The sequence below is a fragment of the Cetorhinus maximus genome, chromosome 1, assembly GCF_964194155.1.
Source record: "Cetorhinus maximus chromosome 1, sCetMax3.hap1.1, whole genome shotgun sequence".
NCBI lineage: Eukaryota > Metazoa > Chordata > Chondrichthyes > Lamniformes > Cetorhinidae > Cetorhinus > Cetorhinus maximus.
In genome coordinates this window covers 240,491,892-240,508,563 of record NC_135879.1, presented here as the reverse complement: position 1 = coordinate 240,508,563, position 16,672 = coordinate 240,491,892, and the positions used below count along the sequence as shown (strand labels likewise).

Sequence of the window (16,672 nt, the reverse complement as noted above, 5' to 3'; positions counted from 1 at the left end):
TCCAAAAAGTAATTATTTGTGGGCAGTGCAATTAAACTCTTCAATCTCTGACTACACACTATAAATGAAGCAACTCATTACAAAATCACTATTAGATAAGGAAAAATATCAACACAATATTCACAATCACAGATTGATTTTCATCCAGTAATAAATACTCAAAGGGAAAACACTTGCAGGGCCACAGGAAAAGAGCGGGGGTGCATTGGGGCTTCGAAGAACCGACACAGATGTGACGGTCCGAATAGCCTCCTTCTGTGCTGCAGGATCCTAGATTATAATGCACAGAGGCAAAGATTTTATACAACACCAACACCATTCTCTCAGGAACATTGTAAATGCATTTTTAAAAATTTCACTTGTGGGATGTGGGTTTCGCTGGCTGGACCAGCATTTATTGCCCATCCCTAGTTGCCCTTGAGAAGGTGGTGGTGAGCTGCCTTCTTCAACCGCTGCAGTCCATGTGGTGTAGGTACACCCACAGTGCTGTTAGGGAGGGAGTTCCAGGATTTTGAACCAACAGTGATGATAGTGTGATGATGTCTGTCCAAGTCAGAATGGTATGTGACTTATCTTTCTCATTCTCCTCATCTCTCTCTCTCTCTCTTTTTCTTTCCGCCCACAACCCCACCGCCCTCTTCCCCTCCCTCATCCTCTGGTCTCTTTCTCAATCTCTCGTTCTGGCTCACTCTTTGTTTCTCTCTCTATTTCTCTCCCCCGCTCCCTTCTTTTTCTCTCTCATCTCTTCCTCATTCTCTCTCTCTCTCTCTCTCTCTTGTCTCTTCCTTATTCTCTCTCTCTTTCTCATTCTCTCTCTCTCTTGTCTCTTCCTTATTCTCTCACACTGTCTCGCTCTCTGTCCCCTCTCTCTCAGGTTCCCAGGGTGTATTCTGTGAACTGAAGGCCAGTCACAAGCAGGAGTTGGAACTTTATGTCAGCCTGGGTTTCCTGGAGCTGCCTGGAGCCGAGGTTTCCACCCCGGAGGGAGTTATCTTCGGAAGGCTCCTGTAGGCCTCACTTGTTTACAGCTGCGTTTGGCGTCTCACCCTCCTGGGCTTGGCCAGAGGCGGTTGCAAGAATGCAGTCCCCTGTTTCCTTTGCACATTTACTGGTCTCACTGAGGAGGTGGTGACTGATTATGATGGGCCGCGTTTGGTTCTACTGTAACGTTTACTGACATTGCTTTCCTCCGTTGTGTTCGAGACATTAGCCCTGTGATCCATAGATGGTCTGAATTAAAGACCTTCATTGATTTAGAAGGTCTATTCAATGAACCCCAGAGCCAATGAGAGGCCGCTATACTTACCTATTGGAGGTGGATCTGGCATGACCAAGGCTGAGTTGGGTTTCTCAGTGGTAAGGGAGTCGAGGCTTATTGGAGCGGCAGACAGGAGAGTGGAGTTGGGGCCACAGTCACTTCAGCCACCATCTTATCGAATGGCAGAGCAGGCTTGAGGTGGCCTATTCCTGCTCCTAATTCTTGAGTCCTTGTTTTCTCCCCACCGCTACCCTAGCTACTGTCTCCAGCAACGTGACTCTCTTCATGTCCCTTGTCCAATTTTGCCTTTGAGTCAGTCAGAGGGTCAGACGTTGACACTGGGTTTCAGTGGAATGGGTTCTCCAAGGATGGATCATTTGCATCTCCAGATTACCATCCATGGAATATAGGAGCAGGAAGAGGCCATTCAGCCCCTCAAGCCTGTTTCTAATGGATCCTGGCTGATCTGCATCTTAACTCTTTAACTGCCTGGCTCCCGTATCCCACAATATCCTTACTTGATTCTGTTTATCTGGGTTTTGAAGTGTTCAGCTGACTCTCAGACTCAGCAGCTTTTTGGAGGTGGTGGGTGGGACGGAGAGTTCCAGATTCCCACTGCCCTATGTGTGAAGAAGTGCTTCCTGAATTCACCCCCTTTTAGCTATGCAGTGGAAATGAAGATTTAACCCCATGCATTTCTAACTTGTATCCCTGCGTTCCAACTACCAGTGGGCAGAATATAACAGCTATCTAAAACCAGGAACCTGGCACTGAAACTACCAATCTAACCTCTATTAGTCGTTGCAAGTTTCCCTGATAAGAGTCCAATATGAAATATATTTTCAGATTGCATATCAGTCCTGGGTTCATTTAACTGACAGTTCCTTTTACAATTTCGCTGACTAAATATTCAACAACCGGGATACCCGGGTAACCTAACTCAAAGATATGGAAGATGACAGTGTTGATGGGTTTGCCGTTACATAGATTGACAAAGTATTTACACTATAGACACAGGCCACTCGGCCCAGATAGTAAATCCTGGTGTTAATGCTTCACAAAAGCCTCCTCCCCCCCCTCTTCATCTCACTCTATCAGCATAAGCTCGTATTCCTTTCTCCCTCACATACTTAGCTGTCGTCTGAAACGAATCTATACTGTTTGTCTCAACCGCTGTTTGTGGTAGCAAGTTTCACATTCTCACCACTCTCTGGGTAATGAGGTTTCTCCTGAGTTGGCGTACCCTAGAACGGGACGAGGTTGGGAGGTCGGGGATTCTGGGTGGTTGGGGACCCTGTGGGGAGTCCGGGGACCCTGTGGGGAGTCCGGGGACCCTGTGGGGAGGCCGGGGATTCTGTCAAACGGTTGGAGTTTCTGATGTGTAAAGCCCATTGAGATAAGAGCAGCCAGGAGACAAGGTGGAAAGAACACGAGTATTCCCAATAGTTAGAGAAACACTGTGTGTATTTACAGGACAAGTTAATAAAGATTTGAATAGACCTTAGAGTTGCAATCCTTCATATTGTATCTACACAAAGAGAGAACGTCTCTGCTACTGTAAATATAAAACGATTACAAAACTGTTCACTTGTTAATTGCTTATTTAATAAACTTGCTGCTTTTTTTAAAACCTGAAGCAGCCTATGTGAAGTCCTATTGGTGTTGAAGACTGAAGTGGGGCCTTATTGTGGGGTGTAAGAGCTCAGTCACTGTGTAGCAACCTCCGGACAAGGTGCACTGTTTGTGTGGCTGGGTGTCCAGCTGTCGGGTCAGACTTCCTTGTGAAAGGTGTGGAATGGGTTGTGACTGACCACAAGAGTAAACTGAAATAGCTGAGCCAGAATAACCTGGAGCAAAGAAGCTATTATCAGAGACCCAAAGCCGATCGTGGATTTGGAAGAAAATATTGGCACAAAATGCCGGGAAAACTCAGCAGGTCTGACAGTGTCTCTGGAGAGAGAGAGAGAGAGAGAGAAAAACAGAATTAACGTTTCAGCTCCGAATGTGACACTTCCTCAGAGCCGAAGGGAGGTAGAAATGGGATGGTGTTGAAAAAGGTTGTGGAGGGGTGGATGGTCAGGTAGAACAGGAGAGAAGGTCAGGGAGAGGTTAGTGGGGGAGGGGAAGGGGATTAAATGACAAAGACGAGCAGAAAGAGACAACTGGAGATCTTGTCGGAGAGTGGAGCAGTAATCCTTCACGGTGGGCGTTCCCGGGAGAGAGGCGGCAGTGAATTACACACTAAAATAAAAGCGACCTGCTGCGGATGCTGGAGACGTGAAATAAAAACAGGAAGTGCTCTAACCTAGGCCCTGATCTCTTTTCTCTACCTGCCCCTCCCTTTCTCAACATCTTAACATCGACCACATTTCAACCTCACTCCGGTTCCGAAGAAAAGTCACGTTGGAGATCAGGCCCGGAGTCAGGTTACCATCCGCTCCTAATTTTTTACCCCAAAAGCCCCTCGATCTTTCCTGGCCTGACCTTCCGACTCGGGCTGGACGAAAACTGTGTATTGCAGCTGGGGTTGTGGGGGTGGGGGGGATGTGGTGTGTGCACCTTTCAGAGGGCGGTGTGCAGTCAGTGGGGGGAGAGGCAGGGAGCTGAGCATTCACTGAACTCTAGGCCGAGCATTTCCTGAACTCTAGGCCGGGCATTTCCTGAACTCTAGGCCGGGCATTTCCTGAACTCTAGGCCGGGCATTTCCTGAACTCTAGGCCGAGCATTTCCTGAACTCTAGGCTGGGCATTTCCTGAACTCTAGGCCGAGCATTCTCTGAACTCTAGGCCGAGCATTCACTGAACTCTAGGCCGAGCATTTCCTGAACTCTAGGCCGGGCATTTCCTGAACTCTAGGCCGGGCATTCTCTGAACTCTGGGCCGAGCATTTCCTGAACTCTGGGCCGGGCATTTCCTGAACTCTAGGCCGGGCATTCTCTGAACTCTAGGCCAAGCATTCTCTGAACTCTAGGCCGAGCATTTCCTGAACTCTAGGCCGGGCATTCTCTGAACTCTGGGTCAAGAATTTCCTGAACTCTGGGCCGAGCATTTCCTGAACTCTGGGCCGAGCATTTCCTGAACTCTGGGCCGAGCATTTCCTGAACTCTGGGCCAAGCATTTCCTGAACTCTAGGCCGGGCATTCACTGAACTCTAGGCCGGGCATTCCCTGAACTCTAGGCCGAGCATTTCCTGAACTCTAGGCCAGGCATTCTCTGAACTCTGGGCCAAGCATTTCCTGAACTCTGGGCCGGGCATTTCCTGAACTCTGGGCCGGGCATTTCCTGAACTCTAGGCCGAGCATTTCCTGAACTCTAGGCCGGGCATTCTCTGAACTCTGGGCCGAGCATTTCCTGAACTCTGGGCCGAGCATTTCCTGAACTCTGGGCCAAGCATTTCCTGAACTCTAGGCCGGGCATTCACTGAACTCTAGGCCGGGCATTCCCTGAACTCTAGGCCGAGCATTTCCTGAACTCTAGGCCAGGCATTCTCTGAACTCTGGGCCAAGCATTTCCTGAACTCTGGGCCGGGCATTTCCTGAACTCTGGGCCGGGCATTTCCTGAACTCTAGGCCGAGCATTTCCTGAACTCTAGGCCGGGCATTCTCTGAACTCTGGGCCGAGCATTTCCTGAACTCTTGGCCAAGCATTTCCTGAACCTAGGCCGGGCATTCTCTGAACTCTAGGCCGGGCATTCTCTGAACTCTAGGCCGGGCATTTCCTGAACTCTAGGCCGGGCATTCTCTGAACTCTAGGCCGGGCATTCAAAATTCAACAGGCCTCAAGAACATAGAAAATGAAATCAGTTTTTCATCTTTCCATTGAAGATCAAGCAGCAATACTATCTGGGTATGTGACAAGGAAAATGCTTCCAAGTCAGGATGGTGAGCAACTTGGAGGGGAACTTGCTGCTGGTGGTGTTCCCATGTGTCTGCTGCCCTTGTCCGCTCATGTGATAGTGGTTGTGGGTTTGGAAGGTGCTGTCAAAGGAGCCTTGGTGAGTTCCTGCAGTGCTTCTTGTAGATGGTACACACTGCTGCTACTGTGCGTCGGGGGTGGAGGGAGTGAATGTTTGTGGATGTGGTGCTAATCAAGTGGGCTGCTTTGTCCTGGATGTTGTTGAGCTTCTTGAGTGTTGTTGGAGCTGCACTTATCCAGGCAAGTGGGGAGTATTCCATCACTCTCCTGACTTGTGCCTTGTAGAGGGTGGACAGGCTTTGGGGATTCAGGAGGTGAGTTACTCTCTGCAGAATTCCCAGCCTCTGACCTCCTCTTGTAGCCACAATATTTATGATGGAGAACATTTGTTCAATTTATGTTAAATCCCAAGATGCTGCTTAAATTCTATAACTTTAGGCCAAGCCCTGGGGTTATCTTTACTAATATCGTGTTATGTGACCATGTTGCTGGGGGGGCAGTTTTGTCTGATCTTTTTTCTCACTGCCCCCAGCAGAGGGCAGCGCGGGCACAGCCAAACCCTCGGCCCACATCGACCATTTCCCCCCCCCACCGAGATAAACAGCGAGAGGAGGCGGTGCCCAGACATCGAGCACAGTCTGACCAAGGCTCTGTACAACCGGAGCATCACTTACTGCCCACCACCCCCACCCCCCTGCCCCCACCCTTTGTATTCCAGCCCCCCCCACCCCCGCCGTGAGGTCCAGGCCTGAAACGCTGAGTACAGGAGGTGACGGAGGAACAGGAGAAGTCCCTGCATTTTAATGAAGAACAAAAATAAACAAGCTTTAAATTCTAGAGATGTCATCAATTGAGAATCTGGGAAAAGCTGGTTGCACAGCGGGGGCACTGAGTTGTGCGAATTCCGGTTCAAATTCACTGGAGGTGAACTGACAGGTCCCTCTCTCTCTCTCTCTCCCCCCCCTGCTCTGGGAATAGGCCCAAAGGCAGATGCGCAGCAATCCTCTCCTGTGCTAAAGGGACTGTCATTCTGTGCCTGTGTCTCGCTGACAGCCAGAAGCTTGTTTCCAGGGGTGTGGTTGCCGTGGTAACTTACCCTGTTCAACGTTCCACCTCAGGAAGAGATTGTTCAGGCCTTGTTAAGGATACAATGCGGATTGGCCAGAATAATACCAGGGTTTAAGGCATTAATACATGGGGGGCTGGTTGCATAGACTAGGCTTGTATGCCCTTGAGTATAAGAGATTGGGGGGGTGATGCGGTCAGCGTGTTTAAAACGATAAAAAGGATATTACGGGCAGCACGAGTCTTGGAAATGTAGGAGGAGAGTGAAGGAGTTTTTAAAAATTCTTTCGTGGGATGTGGGTCTCGCTGGCTAGGCCAGCACGGAATCACAGAACTGTTACCATGCCAAAGGAGGCCATTCGGCCCATCGTCTTCACACCAGCTCTCCAAATGAGCACCACGACTTGGTGCCGCTCTCCTGCCTTTTCCCCCATACCCCTGCATATTGTTCCTGTTCAATTAATCATCTATTGCCCTATTGAATGCCTCGATTGAACCTGCCTCCACCTCACTTCCAGGCAGTGCATTCCAGACCCGAACCACTCGCTGTGTCACATTTGCTTCTTTTGCGAGTCACTTTAAATCTGTGCCCTCTCGTTCTCGATCCTTTTACGAGGGGGAACAGCCTCTCCCTATCTACTCTGTCCAGCCCCCTCGTGATTTTGAACACCTCTATCAAATCTCCTCTCAGCCTTCTCCTCTCCAAGGAGAACATTCCCAACCTCTCCAATCTCTCCTCATAGCTGAAGCTTCTCATCCCTGGAGTCATTTTTGCTGCACTTGTATAGGACACGAGTTAGACCTCAGATGGAGTATTTTGTACAGTTCTGGGCACCACACTTTAGGAAGGATGTAATCTCCCTGCTCTTGTACTCTATGCCCCTATTAATAAAGCCCAGGATACTGTACGCTTTATTAACTGCTCTCTCCACCTGTCCTGCCACCTTTAATGATTGATGCACATATACACCCAGGTCCCTCTGCTCCTGCAAACCCTTTAGAGTTGTACCCTTATTCTATATTGTCTGTCCATGTTCTTCTTACCAAAATGAACCACCTCACACTCCTCAGCATTGAACTTCATCTGCCACCTATCTGTCCACTCCATGAACTTGTCTATGTCCTCTTGAAGTTCTATGTCCTCTTCACAGTTCACGATGCTCCCGAGTTTTGTACCATCTGCAAACTTCGAAATTGTCCCCTGCACACCAAGATCTAGATCATTAATATATATCAGGAAAAGCAACACCGACCCCCGGGGAACTCACTCCAAACCTTCCCCAGCTCAAAAAATATCCATTAATCATTCCCCGCTGTTTCCTACCCCTCAGCCAATTTTGTATCCACGTGGCTATTGCCCCTTTTATTCCATGAGCTATAACTTTTCTCGCAAGTCTGTTGTGTTGCACTGTACCGAGTGTCTTTTGAAAGTCCCCAGGGGACTCCTGCACTACCTGCCAATTTCCTTGGACTGCCTGCAGGTCACCCGTTCCCTTTCTGTCTCCAGGCTCTGAGGCTGCAGTGTGCTATGCACTTAACGTTCGGCCTCACGGATGCGCCAGAGTGACTCCAGCCGCTGCTCAAGCTCCAAAACCTGGAGCTCAAGGTTCTGCAGCTGGCAGCACTTCCTGTGCATGTGGTTATCTAGGACACCAGAAGTGTCCGTGACTTCCCACATATTACAGGACACGCATTCCACATGACTGAGCTGCCCTACGTTGTCTTAAAATTACTTCCCTTTCATTAACTTTAATTTACAATGGTTTACTTATATTACTTTACGTTACTGGACCTGACTTACCCTTACTCCTAATGTTTCTTACTCAAATCCAAGTGGCTACTTCTTTAAAAATAATACGCTTTTCTAATTTACAGCTATTTAAAGACACTCCCTAACAGCAGTTTCTTCCCAACCAATGAACTCATGGTTTTCCTGTGATGTCACCATTCAATTTTTTTTTTTCAAACTTGAAGGTGAGGTTTACACCCAGGTCCATTTCTGCTCAGCTGCTCCTGTCCCTGACTTAGAATAATTCCTACATATATCACACCTCTTTCCCCCATGCACTGAATTCCTATGTGAGCCTAATTTTCTACTCACTCGGCCTCTGTCTCACTCCGGTGTAGTTGCCCGGCCCCTCGCGCACCCCTTATTGCCCATCCCTGGTTGCCCTTGAGAAGGTGGTGGTGAGCCGCCTTCTTGAACCGCTGCAGTCCATGTGGTGTAGGTACACCCACAGTGCTGTTAGGGAGGGAGTTCCTGAGTGTGAGAAGATAGAGGGTAAGAGTGTGAGCAAGTAAGTGAGAGAGAGAGAGAGAGCGAAAGAGAGTAAGAGAGCGTGTGAGAGATGGAAAGCAAGGGAAAAAGAGTGAGAGGAGAGACGATATATGAGCAGGTACATGGATGAAGAGGAGAGAGAGCTGGAGTACAGCTTGAATGAGTTGAGAGTTGCTGTATTCTATTTAATGGTGATCAGGGTGAGATCTTCAGAACATTGAAAGGGACATGTTTGAGGAAACTATAATTAGGGAAGCCTTTTTTTTGATGTGATTCACTTTAAAATATGCCATTGTGTCAACTGTTGGTGCAATTGTTGTGGAGACTCTGAAGGCCTCATCTGTAAGATTGCAGAGCTCTGAGATTCAGAGGGATCTGGGTGTCCTAGTGCATGAATCACAAAAGGTTAGTATGCAGGTACAGCAAGTCATTAGGAAAGCTAATAGAATGTTATCGTTTATTGCGAGGAGAATTGATTACAAAAGTAGGGAGGTTATGCTTCAGTTGTACAGGGCACTGGTGAGACCACATCTGGAGTACTGTGTACAGTATTAGTCACCTTATTTAAGGAAGGATGTAAATGCGTTGGAAGCAGTTCAGAGAAGGTTTACCAGACTAATACTTGGAATGGGTGGGCTGTCTTATGAGGAAACGTTGGACAGACTAGCCTTGTACCTGCTGGAGTTTAGAAGAGTAAGAGGTTTAATTGAAATATGTAAGATCCTGAGGGGTCCTGACAGGGTGGATGTGGAGAGGATGTCTCCTCTGGTGGGAGAATTTAGAACTAGGGCCCACTGTTTAAAAATAAGGGGTCGCCCATTTAAAACAGAGATGAGGAGTGATTTTTTTCACTCAGAGGGGTTGTGAGTCTTTGGAACTCTCTTCCTGAAAAGGTGGTGGAAGCAGGGTCTTTGAATATTTTTAAGGCAAAGCCAGATAGGTTCTTGGTCAGCAAGGGGATGTTAGGTTATCTGGGGTGGGTGGGATGCAGGTTTCAGGTTACAATCAAATCAGCCATGATCTTATTAAATGGCGGAGCAGGCTCAAGGGGCTGAATGGCCTACTCCTGCCCCTTGTTCATGTGCTCACATGTTCTACGTTCACCCGAAACGACCAAAGGTAGCCCACAGTGTGTCTGTCTGGCAAGTCATGGGATCAGGTCCCACTCCCCGATTTGAGCACAGAAAATGTTGGCCGATGCTTCCAGTCTATTAGAAACAGGAGGAAGACATTCAGCCCCTCAAACTGCTCTACCACTCAATGATATTATAGCAGAATGGCCCCTTAACTCCATTTAGCTGTCTTGGTTCTATAGCCCTTCACACCCTTACCTAATAAATATTTGCCAATCTCAGTTTTGACATTTTCAATTGATCAAATGATGTGGGGATAATGGGGGAAAAGGCGTTGAAGAGGATGATCAGCTATTGATTGTATTGATTGGCGGAGCAGGCTCGATGGGCTGAATGGCCTTCTCCTGCTCCTATGTTTCTAATGATATTCCAGCCTCAGCGACTCAGGGGGAGAGAGTGCCAGAATCCCATCGCCCTTTGTGCGAAGCAGTGCTTCCTGAGATCCTGTCCTCGTTCTAACCTGACGTTTATTCCTCCTTGTTCTGGACTCTCCCACCAGAGAAAATCGTTTCTCTCTATCTGCCTTATATCCTTTTGTCATTTTCACCCTTTAATCCCTTATACTCCAGCCTAGTCTATACAACCAGCCCCCATGCATTAAACCCTGGTATTATTCTGGCCAATCCGCATTGTATCCTTAACAAGGCCTGAACAATCTCTTCCTGAGGTGGAACGTTGAACAGGGTAAGTTACCACGGCAACCACACCCCTGGAAACAAGCTTCTGGCTGTCAACGAGACACAGGCACAAAATGACAGTCCCTTTAGCACAGGAGAGGATTGCTGCGTATCTGTCTTTGGGCCTATTCCCAGAGCAGTGGGAGGAGAGAGAGGGACCTGTCAGTTAACCTCCAGTGAATTTGAACCGGAATTCGCACAACTCAGTGCCCCCGCTGTGCAACCAGCTTTTCCCAGATTTTCAATTGATGACATCTCTAGAATTTAAAGCTTGTTTATTTTTGTTCTTCATTAAAATGCAGGGACTTCTCCTGTTCCTCCGTCACCTCCTGTACTCAGCGTTTCAGGCCTGGACCTCAAGGTGGGTGGGGGGGCTGGAATACAAAGGGTGGGGGCAGGGGGGTGGGGGTGGTGGGCAGTAAGTGATGCTCCGGTTGTACAGAGCCTTGGTCAGACTGTGCTCGATGTCTGGGCACCGCCTCCTCTCGCTGTTTATCTCGGTGGTGGGGGGGGAAATGGTCGATGTGGGCCGAGGGTTTGGCTGTGCCCGCGCTGCCCTCTGCTGGGGGCAGTGAGAACAAAATTGCAGGAACCTTTCCCTCCCGCACCCAAACTTCCCATCCCACGGCCCCCTCACCCAGCCCCCTCCCGTCAACCTCTCCGCCTCCCACTCCCCTACCCGCTTCTTCCCCCCCACCTCCATCTCCAGCGTCCCGCCCCTTTACCCCTGCCCCATACCCCTTGCTACCATTGGATAATGGGAGGGTGAGGTGGGCCAATTCAGCGGCGGCTCGGTGGGTTGCCCCTGAGGCAAAGGGTTGTGGGTTAAAGTTCCGCTCCAGAGACCTGAGCACAAACATTACAGGCTCAGGCCTCCGTTCAGGTGAGACATTAAATTGAGGCCCCGCCTGCTTTCTCAGGTGGTCAGAAAAGATTCGGTGACACTGGGCTTCATTTTACTTGCCCCTGTTTCCAGTGTGGGGTGGGGGGAGGGGCGCGGCAAATACATTGGGTGCCAACCCCACCACATTCCCACCCACCCCTGAGCTCACCCCCCCAGAATACCAGGGGAGAGTGGGGGGCGCTGGTGGGCGGGTGTCCAAATCGACAGCTCGCCCGCCATGGTTAAATAGATAATCAATAGGCGAATGAGGCTTGTTACCGAGCCAACTGACCCTGAGAAAAATCTGCCCACCTGATGATATGTTTGGCGTGGGCAGTCAGGCGGGTGGGGGGCAGCCTGATTTTTTTTAAAATAACCTCTTCAAAGTCTGGGAAGGGGTGAGTTCTATCCTTGGGGGGGCTGCTCTTAGTCGACTGGGGAGGGGAGGGCAGCCTCCCCTGCTCTAGATGGAATGCCCCTTTTCCTTACCCGCCCACAGACTTATACCCACCGCCCCCAACCCAACCCCCCCGCACCCCGATGACCTACCCAAACCCACCCCACCCCGCTTCCTGCCCAAGACCCCGGGTTTATGCGTGGCCAGGAATCCACGGGCCTTCTCCTGCCCCCCTCTTTGCAGACCCGGCACTGCCCGCTAACTTGGCTCTTGGCACTGCCGAGACTGATGGAGCTGCCAGCCAATCACAGCGGTGGTGCGGTGGGGACAAGCCGCCCGGCTCCCTGTCATACTCAGCCCCCTATTGAAGAAGAGCAGGGGAATTCTCCCCGGTATCCTGGCCAAAGTTTACCCCTCAACCAGTGTCACTGAAGCAGCCTATCTGGCCATTAACATGTTGCTGTCTGTGGGAGCTTGCTGTGTGCAAACTGGCTGCATTACAACAGTGACCACACTTCGCAAGTATTTCACTGGTTGTAAAGCGAGTGGGTGAAAGGTGCTATAGAAATGCAAGTTAAGTGTTTATAGTTATTGTAGGGGGAGATGGTGGTGTAGCGGTCATGTCACCACCGGACTAGTAAGTCTGGTAGACCCAGGTTAACGCTCTGCGGACTTGGATTCAAATCTCACCACGGTAGCTGGTGGAATTTAAATTCAATTAATAAATCTGGAATATAAAGCTAGTCTCAGTAATGGTGGGTCGTGAAATTATCATCGATTGCCATAAAAGCCCATCTGGTTCACTAATGCCCTTCAGAGAAGGAAATCTGCCATCCTTACCCGGTCTGGCCTACATGTGACTCCAGACCCTCAACTCTGAAATGACCTAGCAAACCACCTAGTTCAGGGGCAATTAGGGACGGACATCAAATGCTGGTCTTGACAGTGATTCCCATGAAAGAATAAGTTTTTTAAAAAGCCCCTTGCTACACTCTACATCATACAGCCAGGACCGGACCCCGTGTGACAATCCCACCGTCCCACTAACAGAGGACCCGTCACGTTCTGTGTAACAGGTGCTAACATGGGGTCCGCTTCCCCTCTCCTCGCCGAACAGCTAACACTTGATCTCGCTCATCTGTGAAATTCAAAATAATATCATTTAAATTAGAATGCTGAGTTTGCCTAGAAAATAATTGAAGCCAGTGAAAAATGATTGCAGATTGCAGAGGGCTCATTGCTCCCGCTCCTGCTCTGTAATTGTGCTTCATAAATTTAGATTCAATATGTAAATGAGCTGCATTTTAATCAGCGGTGACTATCTCGGTGATGTGTCTGCAAACAGCGTACTCTAATTACTATTCATTAGGGAAGGTTGGCTTCACAGGACAGAGGTGCCACTTGTCAAGTCACAGCAGCCAAGAAAGGGATTTATTAAGGTTTGGTGGGATAACTCGTCGCTTCTCCGAATTCCTGCCTTGGAATTAATCCTTAACAGCGGACTGGGTTGCGCTAAGATGGAACAAGCGTTGACCTAGTTTTCAACGGTTCACGTCCGGAACTCTTGTTGTCCTTTATCCAGACTCACCCTCAGCCTCGTTCATGCCTCACCCCACCCCCCCCACTTCACCACCCTCATCGCCCCCCTGCTCACTCACCTCCATTTTTAAAATCTTCTCCTTTCTGCTCAAGTTGTTCCATGGCTTCAGCCCTCCCTATCTCCGTGACCTCCCTCCGGCACTACAACCCTCTGAGATCCCCGAATTCTGGTCTTTTGCCCAGCCCCCCACTTCTTTGACCACCTTTCTCAGTGGCATTGCCTTCTGCTGCCTAGTCCCTAGGTTCCAGAATATCTCCCCAAATCTCTCCATTTCTGCATCACCTAACCGATCCTTCACTGTTCTGTGAACTCCCTCCCTAACAGCACTGTGGGTGTACCTACACCACATGGACTGCAGCGGTTCAAGAAGGCAGCTCACCACCACCTTCTCAAGGGCAATTAGGGATGGGTAATGCACGCTGGCCCAGCCAGAGAAGCCCACATCCCATGAATGAATAAAAAAGTGTTTGGCCACCCTGTCTAATTTTTCAGTGTAAGCGAAATACTGCAGATGCTGGAAATTTATTTTTTAATTCATTCACGGGGTGTGGGCATCATTGGCTGGGCCAGCATTTATTACCCATCCCTAGTTGCCCTTGAGAAGGTGGTGGTGAGCTGCCTTCTTGAACCGCGGCAGTCCATGTGGTGTAGGTACACCCACAGTGCTGTTAGGGAGGGAGTTCCAGGATTTTGACCCAGCGACAATGAAGGAACGGCCGATATATTTCCAAGTCAGGACGGTGAGTGACTTGGAGAAGTCAAGAAAATGCTGGAAAAATTCAGCAGGTCTGGCAGCATCTCTGGAGACAGAAACAGAATAAATATTTCGAGTCTGTATGACTCTTCTTCAGGCCGAAAGAGAAGTAGAAACGTGATGGATTTTATAATGTTTAAGGGGGGTGGAGCAGGTGAAGCTGGATAGAAGGCCAGCGATAGGTCGGGGTTAAGGAGAGATTGACAAAGATGTCATGGAGACAAGATAGAGTGAGTGCTAATGGTAGTGGTGAGGGCTAAAATAGGTGCTGGTAGTGGCATAAAGGTAAGAAAGCAGAATGTGTGAATAGCAAAACAAGGGTCAGCACTCTTTTTTGGCTCATTTTATCTGATTCCCCTCCTGTGAAGAGTCTTGGGATGTTTTACTATGTTAAAGGCAGCTGTAGAATTCCAAGTTATTGTTGTAACTTGCAATGGTCTCTCCTCCCATTCAGTTATTCTACCCAACCCTCTCCATTGTCCCCTGAAGTACAGTACCCAAAACTGAATGCAGTGTTCCCATGGGATCTGATCAAGGCTCTGTACAACTGAAACATCCTCCCTACTCCCCTTGAGATGGAGTTCAACGGGTTATTAACCTTTTTGATCGATTTTCATCCACTTGCACTAACTTTAAACAATTTGTGTACCTAGCTGGACATCAAAATCCTTGTACTGTCCTAGGCCTAAACATCTTCAGCTGCTTCATCAGTGACCTTCCTTCCATCATAAGGTCAGAAGTGGGGATGTTCGCTGATGATTGCACAATGTTCAGCACCATTCACGACTCAGATACTGAAGCAGTCCATGTCCAAATGCAGCAAGACCTGGACAATATCCAGGCTTGGGCTGATAAATGGCAAGTAACATTTGCACCACACAAGTGCCAGGCAATAACTATCTCCAACAAGAGAGAATCTAACCCTCTCCCCTTGATGTTCAATGGCATTACCATCGCTGAATCCCCCGCTATCAACATCCTGGGGTTGCCATTGACCAGAAACTGAGCTAAACCAGCCCTGTGAAAAAATAAACAAAAAATTCTGGACAATCTGAGCCACAGATAGTCAAAGTATGTCCAATTCAGGATGCGGCCAAATCTGGGGATGATATGAGCGGAACTAAGTACCGATAGACTATTTGCTAAAGTCATCTATCGGATGTGGGTGTCGCTGCCAAGACCAGCATTTATTGCCCATCCCTAATTTCCCTTGAGAAGGTGGTGGTGAGCTGCCTTCTTGAACCACTGCAGTCCATGTGGTGTAGGTACACCCACAGTGCTGTCAGGGAGGGAGTTCCAGGATTTTGTCCCAGCGACAGTGAAGGAACAGCGATATATTTCCAAGTCATGGTGAGTGACTTGGAGGGGAACTGCTAGGTGGTGGTGTTCCCATGTGTCTGCTGCCCTTGTCCTTTTGAGTAGTAGAGGCCGTGTGTTTCAAAGGTCTGTGGAAGGAACCTTGAGAAGTTGCTGCATTGCCTCCTTTATTTTTGATGCAGTTACATAGTGGTGATGTTACAGGACGAGTAATCCAGAGGCTTGGATACATGAGCTGGGAGCGTGAATTTAAATCTCAGCATAGCAGCTGGGAAATTTAAATTCTGGGTTAATTAAATAAACCAGGAATAAAAGGCGATTATCAGCAATGGGGGAGGTCTTGTGGCCAGTGGGTAGCATCCCTACCTCTGGGTTCAAGTCCATAACTTGATGGTCAAGGGTTCATAATGTGGTTGAATCGAGTATCAACCTGTTAATCCTTCCCACATGCATCAGTGGCAGGCGGTAAGACTGGGAGAGATTCCTGGTCAGCCACGTGATGGGAAAGAAATTAGAGCCTCTACCATCACTATCCATAGCTCCAGGTGACGACATGCATGTAAAAGTGCAACTCAGGCTCCTTGTGGGTTAGTTGGCTGGACAGCCAGTGTGGATCAGATTTATGCCAACAGCACAGGGTTCGAACTCTGTCCTGGCTGGGCTGGATTCAGGACCTACATCCTTCCCTCTTTCAGGCAGAGAAATCAGTCATCACGACCATGTAGCTACCAGAGTGGTTTCAAAACTCATTTGGTTCATTAATGTCCCTTAGAGAAGGAAATCTGCCACCCTTACCTGGCACGACTTACACGTGACTTTAGACCCACAGCAATGTGGTTGTCTTTTAACTGCCCTCTGAAGTGGCCTTGTAAAGTCACTCCATTGTCAGAAGGCAGCTCTCCACCACCTTCTGATGGGCAATAAATGCCGGCTTTACCAGCAACACCCATATCCCTGAAAAAAACGGAAAAAAATAGATGGTATGATAGAGGAAGTGAATGTTTAAGGTGGTGGATGGGGGTGTCGATCAAGTGGGCTGGATGGTGTCGAGCCTCTAGAGTATTGTTGGGGCTGCACTCATCCAAGCGAGTGGGGAGTATTCCATCACACTCCTGACTTGTGCCTTGTAGATGGTGGACAGGCTTTGGAGAGTGAGGTGAGTTATTCATTGTAGATTTCCCAGCCTCTGTCCTGCCCTTGTAGCCGCTTATATGGCTGGTCCAGTTAAGCTGGGGGTCAATGGTAACCCCAGAGATGTTAGTGATGGGGGGAATTGGCGATGGGAATTGTCTATATCAATGATTTGGATGATAATGTGGTGAATTGGATCAGCAAGTTTGCTGATGACACTAAGATTGGAGGCGTTGTGGACAGCGAGGAAGGCTTTCAAAGCTTG

At 48.9% G+C, this 16,672-nt stretch overlaps 1 protein-coding gene across 1 annotated transcript in view; it reads left to right on the top strand.

Annotated features, from left to right (window-relative positions):
- Positions 1 to 2,912, top strand: part of LOC144688336 (protein O-GlcNAcase-like) — a 56,264-nt gene extending 53,352 nt beyond the window's left edge. Inside the window, exon 16 of the mRNA XM_078554771.1 lies at positions 875 to 2,912. Within this exon, the coding sequence (XP_078410897.1) occupies positions 875 to 1,011 (137 nt within the window). The 3' untranslated portion in view covers positions 1,012 to 2,912. The remainder of the gene's footprint in view (positions 1 to 874) is intronic.
- Positions 2,913 to 16,672: the final 13,760 nt, after the last annotated feature.